Here is a 17,510-nt window from a genome sequence, read left to right as displayed (position 1 = left end):
ATTTTGATTTTTGCCCTTACATTTCTGTTTCTGAAAGTTTAATAAAAGAAACACCAGTAACCCATTGGAGTCAGTTTATTGATGTTTATCTTCTTTATAAATGTTGGTATTGTGTTTAGTTCATGGAATTTTATTCAATAATCAGAAGAACAAGACATTTGGACACATACTCAATTGTTTCTGCTTAAATGATTTCTGAATTATTATTATTAATAATATTTCTAACCTTGTTAAGGTGGTGAGCTGACAGAATTGTTAGCACACCAATCAAAATGCTTAGCAGCATTTCATCCATCTTTACATTCTGAATCCAAATTCCACCACGGTTAACATTGATTTTTATCCTTTTGAGGTCAACAAAATAAGTATCAGTCAAGTACTGGGGTTGATGTAATCAACTTACTCCTTCCCCCAAAATTACTGGCCTTGTGCCAAAATTTGAAATCAATATTTCTAATCTTGCACAAGCTCCTAAATTTGGGGGAAAAGATGTGTCAATTCAATTAACCCCAACATTTGACTAGTATATTTTAAACTACATGGAAGGATAGAAAGCAAAGGCAATCCAGTAACATGAACGTAGACCTAAAAAGCTCATAGCCAAATATTGCAATGCAGTTTCCCAATACCCTACAGATTCTGCCATCCATTGCACTTGAATCAGAAAAGCTATGAGACCATATGATGTTAGGGGTTACATGATCTCACAGTTCCCTACCTCATGTCAAACATGAACTACTCTCTCTTCATCATATAGGACATTTACCTGATTTGATAGTGGACTGTCATCGTATGCTGCTCAGTGATGGCCCGCATAACATCCTTCCTGCTGGATGAACTTGGCCATGGTAGTAGGACATCCGATTGCAGACATACCCAAATATAGAAATTAATATTTTTAAGAGCCTAATTTCATCAAAATTATCCCATTTCAGCAGGCCTGGAGTTATCAAAATATAAAGTTGTGACACATCTGTATATTGAAAAAGAGAGAACAATATAAAGTAATATGTGGTCTTATGCATCCATTCAATAAGTCTTTAATACCGAGAAGAAATGGATCCAGAGAAGACTGAACAGTTTCCATTGTTGTTTAACAGTGAAAGGCATCCATCGATGAGCATATTTAATTGTAAACAGGAAATATAATATCCAACTATATTATTTTGTAATATCTATTCCAATATGTCTCTATTTTTGATTCCTCTAGTATCAATAATACAAGCTAAAGTAATATGTAGGGAAGTATTCTACCAATTTTTCTTCCAATTTACCCTGTCTGGTTTTTTAAAAGTATACAAGTATCTATAAATAAGAATTTCTCAGCAAACTTATCATTGTAATATTTGCTGTTAGCAACTCCTCATAAGTCGTCTTTACTTTACATCCTTTTGGAGTTAATAAAATATGTACCAGTTGAGCACAGGGGTCAATGTAATTGACTTACCCACTCCTTTGGAATTGCTGACCTTGTACCAAAATTTGAAATCAATTTTTGCTGTTAGTGATCTACCAAATATACTCTTTATTTTATGAGTTTCACCCAGCTTCACCTTTAAATTAAATAGACTCTATTAACTGACTGGCAATTATTTTAGGTAACCAGTAACAAATTAATGGGTAGCACACCAAGGAAACAGAATATTAAAGTATGTGTTCATTGTAGCTAATATTCTAATGTCCTAGAGTGGTAAACTGGCATAATCAAATTAAATGTCATGCAGTATTTAGTTGTGACCTTTTATATTCTGAGTTCAAATCCTGGTAAGACTGATTATGTCTTTCTTCTTTCTAGAGTTGACATAAATAACTAAAATACTGGGGTTGGTGTAACTGACTGTTCCCTTCCCAAATTTGTTTTACCTTCTGCTTATGTAAGAAAATGTTAAAATCCAATTGGGTTCAGCCTTATCTTTAATTTCCTCAATATTAATAAATCAAACACTAAAACATACGACATTGAACTAATATACTAGTTCCTTTATTACACAAGTTTTATCTTGTTTTAAAAAAAATCAGTGAATGGAACTTACTAAGTCTTTCGCGCTAAAAGTAGAGTTACTTCCCCTTAACTATTCGTTTTTTTTTTTCCTTTTTTTTGTGATGTATGGATACAGGATAACTGTTAAATTAATATCAAGAATTATACATTTTCAAAACAATCTGTATTAAATCGAAATTACAAACGTAATAGATTAATTGAAAGTCATTAGCATTACATTTTATACCAAATTGTTTTGGAAGAGTTTATGTAGAAATTTAAAAATGAAATGATGGCAGATTGAAAGATTTGTAAAAACAAAATCATTTCCTTAACATATACAAAGCTATGCAAGTAAACCAAATTATTGGAGAAGATTACCATTAATAATATATTGTCCAAGAGAATATGATCATCATAGTTAGATTAGTATTTGTATGAAATGTAATGTTTTCTATCACACTATATCATTTTTTAAAAAAGGGAACACATTGGATACATTACACTTGAGAAAAAAAACAAAATGGGTTATGAATGGTTTGAATGCCTTTGATCATAAATCAGCTTAATCAGGACTGACAAACAAGAACTACTGTTGTTATGTTAGCTGGCAGCAAACTAGCAGCATCGTTAGCACATTGGACAAAAGTGCTTAGTGGCATTTCATCCATTTTTATGTTCTGAGTGCAAATTCTGCAAATTGCCTTCATCGTTTTAGGGTTGATGAAATAAGTACCAGTTGAGCACCAGGGATGATGTAATTGTCAAGCACTCTCCCCAAAACTTCAGGCCTTGTTCTATTGTAGAAAGAGTTATGTTAGTTGCAGAACTTAAGAAAAAAATGGCCTTTTTTCTACTAAAAGGAAACTAAGATGTAGGCAAATCCATTTAACAAAAGTTTTAAAGGAGATCCTATTAGCAGTACCACTGCTACCTGACAAACACCAACTGTACACAGATTACTCACAATCCTCACTGTTCCTGCTAATTAGAATAGAAATCAAGTGCCAGCATTAGTGCAGTAATTACTATAGAAAATGAGTTTGAATCAACAAACTATATTTCCTCCCACCTAGAAAAACGGTTTGTACCCAGAAAGAAATCATTTCTGTTTTCATTGCAATGTTAACTCCAACCAGGGTATTTTACTGCTGCAAGTACTCGAATTCCCATCAATGATTGCTACAGTAAATATTGTGGAGTATTGCAGTTGTTTTACATATAAACATGATGATTGTACTGGAACAGATATATGAGTGAACAATACTAAACTAGCTAAGAAAATAAGAGTTATTATTAATGGAAATAAATGGGATCATTTTCAAAATCTTACAAGATATGAAACTCTTGCCAGAGTTGAGGTTATTATAGCTGAGATTATTTCATCATTATTTCTTGTGTTGGACATAAATTTGTACACTTATTAGCTCCCTTAGCAACTATTTTGGGTGCTGTTTTTTTTATTTTTTTTTTATTATTCTTTCAGAAATTGACATCTGATTCCATGTTGAATACTTTATTAATAGCTGGCAAGGCCAAATGAAGGATAACTCAACAGAACACTTAAAGGCATCAGTTCAAATTTAATGAGGAATATTAGCATTAATTTCAATATTTGGGCATCCAGTTGGTTTTTGATCATCTAGGCATCTTGCTTATTGAGTTAGTGTATGAAGGAGTAATCAACAGACTCTTAATGTAATTTTCAAGTAGAATAGCAAGACACTTGTGCTTATACCTCTATTGTACTTTAGCTTTTCAACATGTGACATCTGACACTTTTCCCTCTTAAATACTCCCGATTTAAAAGCTTTTCCCTTTTCTTATCCCTGCTCTTCTGTCTAGCAAGTTACCTGGCAACCTCACTAGCGCTAGTGGCACAAAAAAATGCACCCAGTACACTCTGTAAAATGTGGAAACCAAGCTAAAGCTGACATTGGTGCTCAACATGGTCTTGAAGCTCACCAGATCCTGTAAAACCATCCAACCTATGCTAGCAGAGAAAGTGGATATTAAATGATGATGAATCAGCATGAAACAAATGTGACAAGGATGGATTTTAGAATTACAGATACAGTCCATCTAAATGAGTCTCTATCAACCCAAATTCACTAACTGGGCTTAAGTCAACCCAAAGCTATGGTGTAAATGCTCTTACCTAACATGTCACACAGTAAAATCAAACCTAAAACCTTATGATTGTTAACTTTTTTTAACCATTCAGCCATCTCTGTGTTCTAATTTAATACATAATACATAAAAGTAACTTGTACACTATGAGTAAAGCATAACAATGAGTGCACAGTATCTACCCAACAATAAACGTGTGACTGATTATAATATTGTTTTTTAGATAATATATCCTTACTTATCCATTTTGCTCCTGGGAATGGATCAATTTCTGAGTTAGGAAACATTTAAAATTATTAAAATAAACAACAAAAAATATCATGAGACCAATCAGATTTCATGGTTTGTGAGTTTTTCAAGTTGATTTTTCAATATATAACATCTACTGAAATAAAGTCAAAACGATATGTAAGAGATAAAGGGTAACAGGTTACTTATCAGATTTATTTATATCTAAATCTAATATATTCGAAGAAACTCGACTTATTTGGTCATTATCTGTCTTAAATACATCTGAACTGTCTTTGCTGTCATTATTTGAGTCAGCCTCGTTATTAGAAAGAGTCTCATTCTCAGAGTTATTATCATCACAGTCATCAGAGGCTTCCTCACTATCACTGGAGTCTGAATTGGGAATATGAGCGGGACACACATGTCTGTTGTAGTTATTTACTAAAGTACCAAGATCTTCTTCATCGGAGTCAGAAGGTGGTAACATATCATCAGGAATCTGTGCTTCATCTTTTTTATTAGCAACATCTGCAGCAAAAGCTTCAGGCCTGAAAAATATGAGAATATTTATCTTGAATACTTATTTTTTGAGTACCATTTGATGAGACTAATAAACAATAAAAACCAAAGCAGTCATTACTCCTCTACTAACAATAATCTCATCACCAAATGGGGGAAAATTATGAGAAATGTAGTAATGGGTTAATAATTAGCATTAAGAAATACATGCAACAACGTAAGTACTTAAATAGTTTATAGGTACCAGCATTTTCAAAATTATTCAGTTTCTAAGTCCCAGTTGAACAAAATGAGTGCTGCTTGAAAATGAAAGAAATGGTACATACCTACAGACGTTTAGTTACTGCTATTTAGCACCAGCTCAAACCCTGATTGAGTAAAACCAATGAGAAAAAGCATTCCAGCCAAGACCACCCCATGCTGCTTTTTCCTGTAATATGCATTTAAAACTACACAACTGAATGTAGTCTTAGATTTTAGTTTTCATAGGTGAGCAATAGGGTGTAACTTAAGGGAAACTTGGTTCTATTTCTAGCAAGATGAGTAACCACATAGAGGCTCCTTTGTAACAATAAACAGCTCATGTATGTAGGTAAAAGATGTTTCCTCAGTCTTTAACAAAGTGGCACAGAAGCAAGCTAGACATAGAAAGAAGAGCCACTGTCTACAAAACAGAGTATGGTGAAGTATGTTTCTCTTTCCTTGAGGAATTACTCATATTGTATACTCAACCAACTAAATGCAATCCAAAAGAATGCTCTTAGAGTTATTGCAGCTGGCAGAGCTGATGCTGCAAAAACATTTGCTAGAAATAGCTTACACTGTGAACTGAGATAATAGTCCATGATGATCTTTTAGATTTTCTAAATAACTACCCGAAGGATTTTGAAGAAAATTTACATGGTAGTATACAGTACACTATTTTTGGTTTGTATACAAAATTTTGTATTTGCAGCGTTTGTAGTTTTTGTATTAATCAACAATTTTCTTTTTCAGGTGAACAGAATTAATAGTCCTAATATTGATTTCAAAAGATGGGGAGTAGAAAAGCTCTTACAGAATATGAAAGGAACCAGATTATAAAAGAAATAGGTAAAGGCAAGTCTGCAGATGAAGTGACCGAGAAACTAGGCTATCATGTGAAAACAATTCCCAGATATTTACAAAATCACAAGTATCGAAATGAGCGTAGTGATAAAAGCAAATCCCAAACAGTCACAGTGCGAGACATTTCCTATCTCAAGCGATGCTTACTTAATCCTGGATGTACTAGTAAAGCTTCATTTGCAGATGCTGGCATTGAAAATGTCTCCAAAACAACCAGAAATAAAGTAATTGGTAGCTTTGTGAAAGAGAAGGAACCAGCATGCAAGCCTCTGTTGACTCTCAAACAAAAAAGCTCGGTTAGAAGGGGATAGAATATATATGAAGGCTGATGTCAAGCATATTTTGTTCACTGACGAGTGCCAAGCCATGCTAGATGGGCCTGATGGCTGGGCTAAGGGATGGGTGTTTTATGACAACCCCACTCACATGTGTTTGCACCATCAGCAAGGGAGTGGAGGAGTCATGTTTTGGGCTGGAATCATGGGAGACAGGATGATTGGTCCATTTAAAGTGCCAGAAGGTGTGAAGATTAATGCTATCACGTACTGTAACTTTATTAGAGATGTGCTAACTGACTGGCTGGATGAGCTCCCATTATCTAAGCTTAGCAAGGTTATTTTTATGCATAGTAAGGCCCCACTACATGCGACTCAGAGAACCAAAGTGATCCTCTCCTCATTGGAATTCAAAGGAGAAACTTTAATGAAGTGGCCAGCCTGTTCTCCAGATTTGAATCCCATCGAGAACCTCTGGAGCATCGTCAAAAGCAAGATCTATCAGAATGGCAAGCTGTATGCATCTAAGGAAACACTTTGGAAGGCAATACTAGACTCTGCTAAGGCAGTCCTACCCTCTACTATCAAAACACTGACTGAATCCACAAACAATCACATTTTTGAGGTCATCAAACAAAATGTTCATACACCAAACACTAATCATAGAGTCAAAACTTCTGTGAATATGTTATTTATGTATTTTGTTGTTCAATGGTACATTTGTGTTATATGAGTTATTTAAAATAATTCTTCTGGAAATAGTTGGTATTTCTATCCTTATAAGTGATCAAAATGGTACATTCTTATACCAGGACTATTATCGTGGTACACCTGAAAAACAAATATACTAAATAATATGAAAACTAAGACAGCTACGTACAATGAATTTTGTATACAAACCAAAAATAGTGTACTGTACTATCATGAAAATTTTCTTAAAATCCTTCAGGTAGTTATTTACAAAATCTAAAAAAATCATCATAAACTATTATCTCGGTTCACAGTATATATCACTGAGGATATTTACTAAAGCAACAGTGTTCTATAAAATTACATAAGTTGCAATCTATTAGACTCAGAGGAATGCTGCCACTTCAGTATGATGTTTTATGAGAATAGTCACATCTGCTCACACCCTCTCAACACATGATGCTATGACCTACATTTTGGACAAGAGCTTTCTGCACCTAGCTATCAAAAGATAGCTCTCATCACAAATTCGGCAAACTTCCAAAAACTGTGGTCGGAAGCATCTTTGCTGACAGAATATAGGCATTCAGAGGCTGAATACACAGACACTCATTGTAGCTCTTGGTATTGGAAATGCAGTGAACCAGTGGTTAGACTGCTGGAACCCCATTTAACAAGAAACATCTAACAATGCTATTGTTCACAAATGCAAGAAGTAAAACAAAATTTTCAAGAGTTACTTATTTCCTGGTACTTGGTCTAAATGTTAAATAAAAAATGTCTTTTTACTGAAAACAATCAACCTCTGAAATGTCTGACAATAACAGATCATGCTAAAAATTATGTTTACAGAAAACAGTCAGGTGTTCTTTCAGATCATTATGAATTTCCGTGGTTATAAGTTATCTCCTTAAAAAGAAAAACTTGCTCTTCAATAAAGACTGCAATGAAACTAATACTGCTTAAAATAAACATGCAAATGAATAAAGATTAACCAAATAGGTAATTGTAAATATATTGCATATACTTACCATGCTCCTTTACTAATAATATAATTTATTTGTTCCTTATAAAGGATTCTAACAATTTCAGCTTTCACCTTTACACCTTCAGCTATGGGCTCTACTATGAGAAACATCCCTAAAAAACAAAAAGAGGTTAGAATAATAATTTTATTATTATAATGAATTATAATCTTTGTTCTCTAATTTTTTTAACATATACAGTCACCATGTACAAGACATAATCAAAGTAACCTTATTGTGAAAGCATCTATTTTATCTACATGCAATACCAGTAATTGCCCACCAGATAAAGAAGCAGGGAATTCTGTCAAAGGCTTTCTCCATGTCAACAAAAGCCAGATATCACTGTTTTTCTATATCAGTAGCAGCGAAATTTGTCTAAGCATGCAACTGATAGTGGACACTTGCTACTGATTTCATGCAATGATGCAGAAATCATGATTTAGCAATTCCACTAATGCTGCTGATATACTTCTATGCTTTTTAACACGTGTTATGAATTATAATATCCTATCATTAATTCCTTTCTACAAAAGTAAATAATAGATAAAAATATAGATATCTTATTTTGTACTGAGTACAAATAATGTTGATAGATGGATACTGTCTTTACCTAATATAAAACAAGGCATCTTAAATCATTAGAAAGCCGTGATTAACGAATTAGATGGCAAGCAGAAATAAAGTTTGAATAAAAGCTTTCTTTGAACTGGTTTATGACAAGCACAAAACATCTATACAAGCTTTCTCGAGACAAACTCTACAGTTCTGTGCAGTTTTGTGGTCTTCAGTAGTATATCTACATTAAATAAGATATACAGAATACTATTCTGAGCCAAAACTGCTTAATAGACGTTAAATGATTTTGTGTGTGTACATATCTGTGGATTCATTTTTTCAAACATGTAAGTGCACATTTGCCATTTCAGAATACTTGGAAACTAAACATGCACTCTGTGTACACACAAATCCTTTGTTAGCATCTTCTCTTCATATTTTCTTTCCTCTTCCCAATCCAAAAGGAAATGTACTTTAGTTTCTTATTCAGTAGTGTCCCACTTCATGGAAAATGTTGTACAGACATCTCTACATATTGTTACTTAAACTATATTTTTCCTTAAGCTTCATGTCAAGAAGAACATGCAATAGTTTACTCTAAAGACATTCATTCCTTGAAACTACCTTTCTGTTTTTATCCTTTCTAACAACAAAATTTAATTTTTCAAGCATCCCATAAATACCTCCAATCTCATCTTGTTTACTGTTCTAATCTATCAGGATCACTGGAAACTATAGCTATTCATCATGTTCATGTTTGAATATCCACTTTTCCATGCTTGTCTGAGTCAGACAGAATTTTCTATGGTTGGAAGCCTGTCTTCTCACTAACTTTCACCCATTTCCAAGTAAAGTAATATTTTCCCATGGCCAGACAAGTTTTCAAGGAAGACTGGAAATGAAGGACACCAGTGTATGACAGTGACATTCATAAGGGCAGCCAGTCTGAAATTCCTCAGTTATAGCTTGGAAAACTATGATAAACAAGAGGGGGCTAAGTACCAATCCATGGTGGACAACCTGATTAACTCTATGGGTGACAAGATCATATCCCACTCCACCAAATATATTAAGCATCTCAGCAAAGATTCCTGAAGGGCCAGGGGATTTCCCTGTCTTTGTATCCTTGATTGCATTATGTACTAAGCAACTGTCAATTCTGTTGGGTTCACTCTAGGCAGGCTCTCCTTCTTCCATGCATTAAGCCTCTTTCTATGCAGAATCACTAATTGCAAGTGAGCCATTATCCATGCGAACACACTTCTCTCCTACCATGTCACGATTTTCTGTGACACTGTCTTGCAATTTGAAACCCCTCAAGTCTTTATGCTGCAGAACATTGGCAAACTGCCTCCTTTCTTCTTCTCCCCTGAATAAGTATACCTATCTTCTAGCCTCCCTCCTAACTACCTGATATAGTTCTCTGCCACCACCATTCTTCCAGTTCTGTTTCTTTGCTCTAATAGCCTTGTCTACAACATTGTTCCATCACCATGTCACCCTAGGTCTCGGTGGGACTCTGCATCAGCCACAGATTTAGTTAGTGATGCACAGCAAGCTGTCCTGTAGGAACTCTCAGTTGCCCTCTATGTAACAAGTCTGTAGTTCCTCCTACTTCACATAAAATTTCTCAATTAGGGTGTCCCTAAATCTCTGACCATTTATTTTTATATATATATATATATATATATATATATATATATATATATATATATATATATGTACTGACGACAAATAGATACTTTCATTGGAAAGTGTTGATTTAGAAACTATATAGTCTACAGATAACTGAGGTAATTATAATTTTCACTGGTCTTGCCCGCCTGTTTTTGCTCCGCTGAATCTTTCTTTGAGAATTTTTTAAGTGATCTTTTTCTAGCATATTGACAGACCAGTTACTGGTCGTTTTTATATACACACATATATATATATATATATATATATCTTTCCTTTCCTGAGCGTTCAATAATACTATCCATATCACGTCCTCACTTTGTTGTTTTTTTGTTTTTTTGTTATTGTTTTTTTGAACTATATATATATATATATGTATATATATATATATTTATATATATAGGGAGAATTTACAAAAAGACAAAGACGGGTGGTGTGGACAACAAACAGATGTGTTAGTTTAATGCTCGGGAAGTCAAAAAGTCTTTAACGTTTCGAGCCTATGCTCTTCCACAGAAAGGGACACAGAAAGAAACAGGGAGAGAAACTAAAAAATGTGTAGTGGCTAGCGATCTATCATTATATATATATATGTATATACACACACACAAAATAGGTTTCATTCAATTCCCAGCTATCAAATCCACTCACAAGGATTTGGTAGATGGGAATTGTAGCAGAAAACAGTTGCTCACAGTACCATGTAATGGAACTGGTCCCAGAATCATATAGTAGGGAAGCACCTATTGTATAATAAAAATATATTTTAAAACAAAAATATCTACTGCAACTCATTTTGTTTTTGTATTGAGTTGCAAGATTCTTGATGTGAATTTGAAACAAATCTTATGTCTGAATAATTATGCTAGCAAACCTTGGAGTGAGTTGGGAGTCATGGGTCACTAAAAAGGCTGCAAACAGCAATGAAAGAACTTTGACAGACAAACAACCAGCTGATTGTCTAACCAACATGTTAAACAATCAATTAGTTAATTGATTAGTTATATGTAACCAATTAACTAATAATAAAGGAGTGAAATTGAACCTGTGGTGGTGTTGTTTTTATTGGCATAATGACTTGCCCAAGACACAACAACCTCTACTGCAACATTTTCCAAGTAAAGCCTTAGTTTCTTAGTTTAAGGCACTACAATATGGAGCTATCACTAATGAGCACCTAATTGTATTTCTTATTAAAGCCTTTTATTTTCAGCCTACAAATGTATCTTATAGGTGAGAATTCTTTTCATTAATCTGTCTAAAGATTATTATAAAATTATTCTCATTGCCTACAACCTAAGTGACAATAATGTTTTTTTTTCTTTTTCCTCATTGTCAGACAAAGAGCAATGCCCAAAACAGTAGATTTTACAGTCTTCACAGAAATTGAACTTATTGACCAATTGTTGTCAATGGAGACGATGTGCAATTTCATTGGATTCTAGATGTTATCTTGTTTAAAAATATGTCATAATATAAGTTTCTGATTCCTAATTCCAAAAAAAAAAAAAATGCATCTAAGATTTTAAAAGTCACAAAATATAAAATTAATAAGTTTATATTGCAAAATTTAACTGAGCATTTAAATCAAACCTTTTAAGATGTAAAAATGGTTTCGAAACTTTGGTGGCATGCTGACAAGAAGTTCTTCTCCCTTTTCATTCCAAACTTCATGCAAGTTGTTACCACGACAGTGTTTCACCTGAAAAGTAGATATTAAATTGACTGATAAGATTTTTCATGCAAGCCCATTTATAGAATTCAAACCACATATATGCGGTTAATCAAGTTACAAATTAATGATTACACTGCATGAAATCCCTTTTCTTAAGTTAGATAATATCTATAGCAATATCCGTGTACCAATGGTTTCTGGGTTATTTCTCCTCATCAGCACAGAATAATTGTTTGGGTAGAAATGGTGACACTAAACTCTTAGAAATATATACTTTCCAAAGTCACTGATCTCATAAATAGAAAAATTATTATTTCTCTGAACAAGAAGCATTCAGTAACAGTACTCTAGAGTAAAGATTATTTACCAACATAATGTGGCAGTCCTGGTTAGGACAAATGTTACAGTTATTTAGCTCCAGGAAACATTGTCTCCGGCTGGCTATTGATGCACTATCTGCGTCCTTATATTTTTGAACAAGGGAGTTCAGTATCCCCACTCAGCTAGAGATGGTGACACTAAACTCTTGTTCAAAATACTATATATATTTTAGTGTGTGTGTGCGTGTGTTTGCAAGTTACTCGGTAACCATGTCAGTGCTGGTGTCATGTAAAAAGCACTGGTGTTGATGCAATGTTAAAACCACCAAGCCAAAACAGACAAAGGAGCCTGTTGCAACCCTTGGCCTTACCAGCTCCTGTCAAACCACCCAACCATGCCAGCAAAGAAAATGAATGTCAAATGATGATGAGATACTACAAAAAATTCAAAGAGTGAGATATTTTTCACTTTCAAACAATAATGAAATTCTTTAATGGTAAAATGATTAACAGCAAAGTGAATTACATAGAAATTTATTACTTAATCAAGTGAAATTAGAAAACTACTGCATTTACTATATCAACTATAAGACAAAATATAGTATACAAAACAGTAGCAAAGTAAAGAAAACCTAAAGTTCACTTTAAATAAATGAAGAAATATTAAGGATAGCAATACTAAAATAAAATGAACTATTTTAAAACAATATAAAGGATGCTTATACTCTATATGAATTTCATCATTAACATAGAATGAATTTATAATTCTGACCAGTAGCCATTTCAGTTGTTTACATTTACTCCTTTGGCTGATTACGCGGTGTAAAGCGTATTTAATCTCCATAGCTTCGTTTTATTTGCTTTTTTCTTTTTAAATTTGCTGTTTTACACTAACCCTAGGGTTAGGGTTAGCCTATAATAGAAAGGTTTATTAGCTACTGCCAATATGCTTCAGCCATTTTTTGACAAGGAAATAATAATTTTATCACCGATAGAATTGTTTCAGAATCGTTTGTTTATGTAGTCGGCACTTAATGTATATCGGTTGAATGGACGTCAGTGATTGGTTGAAATTACAGAAATACGACAACTTTAACATGGAATAACTTAAGGATTTCTTTTTCTTTTTAAGAAGTCTAAGAGAAAAAAGATGTTTTATATGACACATTCTACCAGTGTTCCAAGTTTCAAAGTGTTTCGTTAAGAAAATACTGTGGCCCCCGTTTTAAAATAGATCCAAAATCCGAGTTTTTTTTCTTAGTGAAAATAGTGCATGTTAAAGTATCGAAATTTACCAAAGGTAAATGTGCTCGCTGCCATAAGATGTGTTGCATACATATGCGGAAATGTTTCTAGAACTTGTTCAATGGGTGTTTGGGTATTTCGGTTACTTGGATAAGCTGTGTATTGTTACTCATTAAAACCAAGACCATTTGAAGTTTTCAAGAAAACAATTTGTGGCGAAAGTAAAGAATACGTACACCCAGTATTTAAGGTTTAGGGTGGATTTTTTCCCTTTGGCCAGCACATTTGAAAAATAATTTTTGTAACCAAACACTTTCAAAATTCGTATACTGGTAGAATGTGTCACATAAAACGTCATTTACTCTTGGCGTTTTTGAGAAAATTGTGTATTTTCGAAGTTATTTCGTGTTAAAGTTGTCGTATTTCGGTAATTTCAACCAACCAATGACGTCTATTGAGGTGAAAACAATTACTGCTGTTGTTTGTCAACAACTTCCGGCGGTGTATATTTCGTTTGTCACTGTTATTTATGACATATTTCATCTGTTACGTTTGTATGAATAAACGAGTGTATCTGAAGCATGTTTACTTCATGGCACCACCACAATCGTTCGTGCATTTCTGCTTTTAGTTTGTTTTTTTTTCCTAGTTTTTCGGCTACTATTTTCGGAAAGACATTCCCCTCCAATTTCTTCATTTTTCCGTAACTCTAACCCTAAAATTACAACCCTAACCCTAACCCTGAACCTAAAACCCTATCCTTAACCCTAACCCTGACTCTAAAACCCCAACCCTAACCCTGAGCCTAAAACCCTAACCCTCACTCTAAAACCCTAAAGCTAAAACCAGTATAAACGCACGAACGATGTCATAAGTAACAGTGACACACGAAATATACACCGCCGATAGTTGTTGTTGACAAACAACAGCAGTGATTTTATTCAGCTGAATACAAGTCATTGATTGGTTGAAATTACCGAAATACGACAACTTTAACACGAAACAACTTTTAAAATATAAACCTTTCTCAACAACACTAAGAGTAAAAGATGTTTTATATGACACATTCTACCAGTGTCCGAAGTTTGAAAGTGTTTAGCTACAAAAATTAATTTCTCGATGTGCTGTTCAAAGGGAAAGATCCGGAAGGTCCTGTGTCAGTGTTTGGAGAAGTGAGGATATTACGTTCATGGTAGACAAGTGATTCTTTTAACCTGATGTCGAGCAGCTGACTAAGAATCTTGTTCGCCTGTCCTCTCTGGGATGCTGGCAAGTTGCACGCATCTTATCCCTCTGCCCACAAAAGTTTGGCATGCATCTCAATTAATGACCATGTTTTGGTAGAAAACTTGCGGAATTTTCTATCGATTAAATGACTGAGCTGAAGTACTATTGGCTAACAATTAGGCCAAGATCACCTAATGTATCAAGGCCATTGTTTATTATACTGACGCGGTTTCAAATCTAAACCACAGCTTGTACTGAACTACCAAGGAATATTGGATTATTTAAGATGGAAAATAAAGTTTTTCTGCAGCATACGCTGAAACAAAGTCATTCAAGATAATGTACAAGCCAGTGTAGTGTATACTGCCTTCCGAGCAAAGTTTCGTTATTCTGATATCCATAACGAAACATTGCTAAGATTTGGCTAAGCAGGCGATATGAAATAGTCTAATATAATGAGGCAATGTGCCAGAAGGTTTATAAAGCAAAGTTGTCAAAAACAAAAAAACCCTAAAATAGCTGATTGCCAGTTGTCATGAAATGAATGATAACAGACCAACAATTTTTTTTAAGGCTCACCCCTGCTTGTTTTGAAATGTGGGACGGAGGTAAAGAATACGCACACAAGCCGTTTTCGATGTAACACTAACCCTGAACGCCGAAAACGGGTGGTGCGCGTATTCTTTACCGTCGCCAAATGCGGGATGCAAAAACAAAATGGAAAATCGCAACAAAAAACGGAGAAATTCCAACTTAAGGAACAAAGATATTAACACACTTTCATAATTTTTCTAGTGATTGGCATAGCCAGTCATTAAAATGCCATACTAGATGTTCAGCAATATCCACTGATTCCTACCTCCGTCACATGCAGGAAGGGGACGGGCTGCGATGTTGCTATGACACAAGTGAAAATGAAAATTAGATGGGTTTCTCTTTTTAAATGAATACTTACCTTAACTATGTATTGATGGCTTTCTGGAAGAACAAATTCGTAGAGTAATTCATTTGCCACATATTTCCGTTTAGTTATATGAGTCATTTTTTTTTCACGCTAACAGTCCAAACGACTCGAAAATGATGTAAATAAACATGTGCGAGACAAACAAGACAACGGATACGTAGAAAGTAAAAGATTGTGGGTAATCTTTTTGACTTCCGGTAGTTTTCGTTTTTAAAATAAAGGGAGATAAATCTATTGAAATATTTACGGATACACTCCCTCCAGCGTTACAGGTACCTCAGGTTACGGGGCGATCCTTCGATACTAGTCCATTACAACTTCCGGTCGTTGCGCGCACGCATACTGATTACATGATCGTATAGTGCGTTCATGTGTTTAAAGTTTCAGTTCGGATGGCACCTTACTCACTCGCACCTTGGCTACACGTTTGCCGCAGCACGAAGGCAAGAGCACTCATTCCGCTGTCCTTATTGCCTCTGTGGAGTGCTTTATTGCTTTCTCCTCTGCTGTGAAGATGTTTTATATGACACATTCTACCAGTGTCCCAAGTTTGAAAGTGTTTCGTTGGAAAACAAATGGTGTCCGCCAAATCAGAAAGATCTTGGTGTACTCTTTCACTCTTTTTTCCTGTGGCTTCCTTGTCACACTCTGTGTTACGCTGGATCTCCCTGAGAACTACATTAAGTGAACACGTGTCTGTGGAGTGCTCAGCCACTTGCACGTTAATTCCACGAGCAGGCTGTTCCGTTGAATTGATCAATTGGAACCCTCATCGTATATGTGTGTGTCTGTGTAACGGTTAGTTCTTCGTTGCAGTTGAGGGTCACCAATTGTAACGGTTGTATTAAGGTGCTGGTTGCCAGTATGCAAGATGCAAGAAGAACAGCGATCGAAGTTTTAAGGAAATATTTATTCACCGTTACGTAGTATAATATCTTACCCCGACGGACAAGTGTGTGTATCATATAAAAACAATAGATTTATCTTTTCTTGTATGTTGATGCTGGTTATGTTTGGTCAACTGCTCGCTGCCCAACTAGGAATTAGAGGAAGATAGAGTGAATGTCAAATGTAGGGATTCGATAAAATAATACCTTCATGGTGCCTGACATTTGAACAGCAGTGGTGTTATAATAAGACACTGTATCATAGTTCACATTCTCACTGGTAAGCGTTCTCTCAGTTGAATTATCTCGCTAACTGGATTTTGCCTGTGGTCGCCTCTCTGTCATCTCCTTTTGGCCACTTTTGCTTGGAAATCTTCTGTATATATAATTATCGCGAGAGAGACATACCGTTATCCAAACAATGGGTAATTTTGTGGGGTAGGTCTATTGTTCTATCAATTAAACTCTCCCCCACATGCAAAAAGGTCAGCAGAGGTCAAGTAGCAAAGATATTCTGCTCAGTTAAGGCATCTGGCAAATGTAACTGCTGTCAACTTAATGTTTCCCAATGGGAAAAGTCCGTTCTACTGTTAAGTTAAATTTGGCGATTGAGGATCGAATCCACGCCATGCCTGCACAACCCACTACATACATATATATATATTATAATTATGGGTATCTAAAAGATATCCTTAATTATAATTTTAATAATAATTATTACCTATAAGGTTTTTATTCCCATGTTGGCCACTTAATATGATTGATAATTTAAATAACAATCTTATATATATATATATATATATAAATTTAATAAATGGAGTATTACGCATATGTTAAATGAATTCTTTTATTTCCGACATATGTTTCGAAGATTACAAATGGTTTCTTCCAAAGGAATGAGTGATGTTGATAAAGATGTAATCTTCTCTTCAGGGAAATTCATAAGAGCCGACTTAACTGTAAGACATTTTAACCGAATGTGATAACTGCAGGTAGAGAAGA

General features: G+C 34.5%; 1 protein-coding gene across 2 annotated transcripts; it reads right to left on the bottom strand.

Annotated features, from left to right (window-relative positions):
• Nucleotides 1–4,520: 4,520 nt before the first annotated feature.
• On the bottom strand, nucleotides 4,521–16,784 carry LOC106879839 (putative RNA-binding protein EIF1AD). Of its 2 annotated transcripts, none has more exons than XM_014929543.3 (4): nucleotides 15,613–16,784; nucleotides 11,784–11,892; nucleotides 7,965–8,073; nucleotides 4,521–4,890 (listed from the first exon to the last, which is right to left on the bottom strand). In XM_014929543.3, the coding sequence occupies exons 1-4, from the start codon at nucleotides 15,697–15,699 to the stop codon at nucleotides 4,542–4,544; spliced, it is 654 nt and encodes a 217-aa protein (XP_014785029.1). In that variant the 5' UTR covers nucleotides 15,700–16,784; the 3' UTR covers nucleotides 4,521–4,541. The 2 variants fall into 2 exon arrangements, with proteins under 2 accessions (XP_014785029.1, XP_089216058.1); XM_089359932.1 differs by lacking the exon at nucleotides 15,613–16,784 and adding an exon at nucleotides 12,958–13,701.
• Nucleotides 16,785–17,510: the final 726 nt, after the last annotated feature.

The sequence above is a fragment of the Octopus bimaculoides genome, chromosome 11 (genome assembly GCF_046866305.1).
Source record: "Octopus bimaculoides isolate indiv1 chromosome 11, ASM4686630v1, whole genome shotgun sequence".
NCBI lineage: Eukaryota > Metazoa > Mollusca > Cephalopoda > Octopoda > Octopodidae > Octopus > Octopus bimaculoides.
This window is presented reverse-complemented; position numbering and strand designations above follow the sequence as displayed.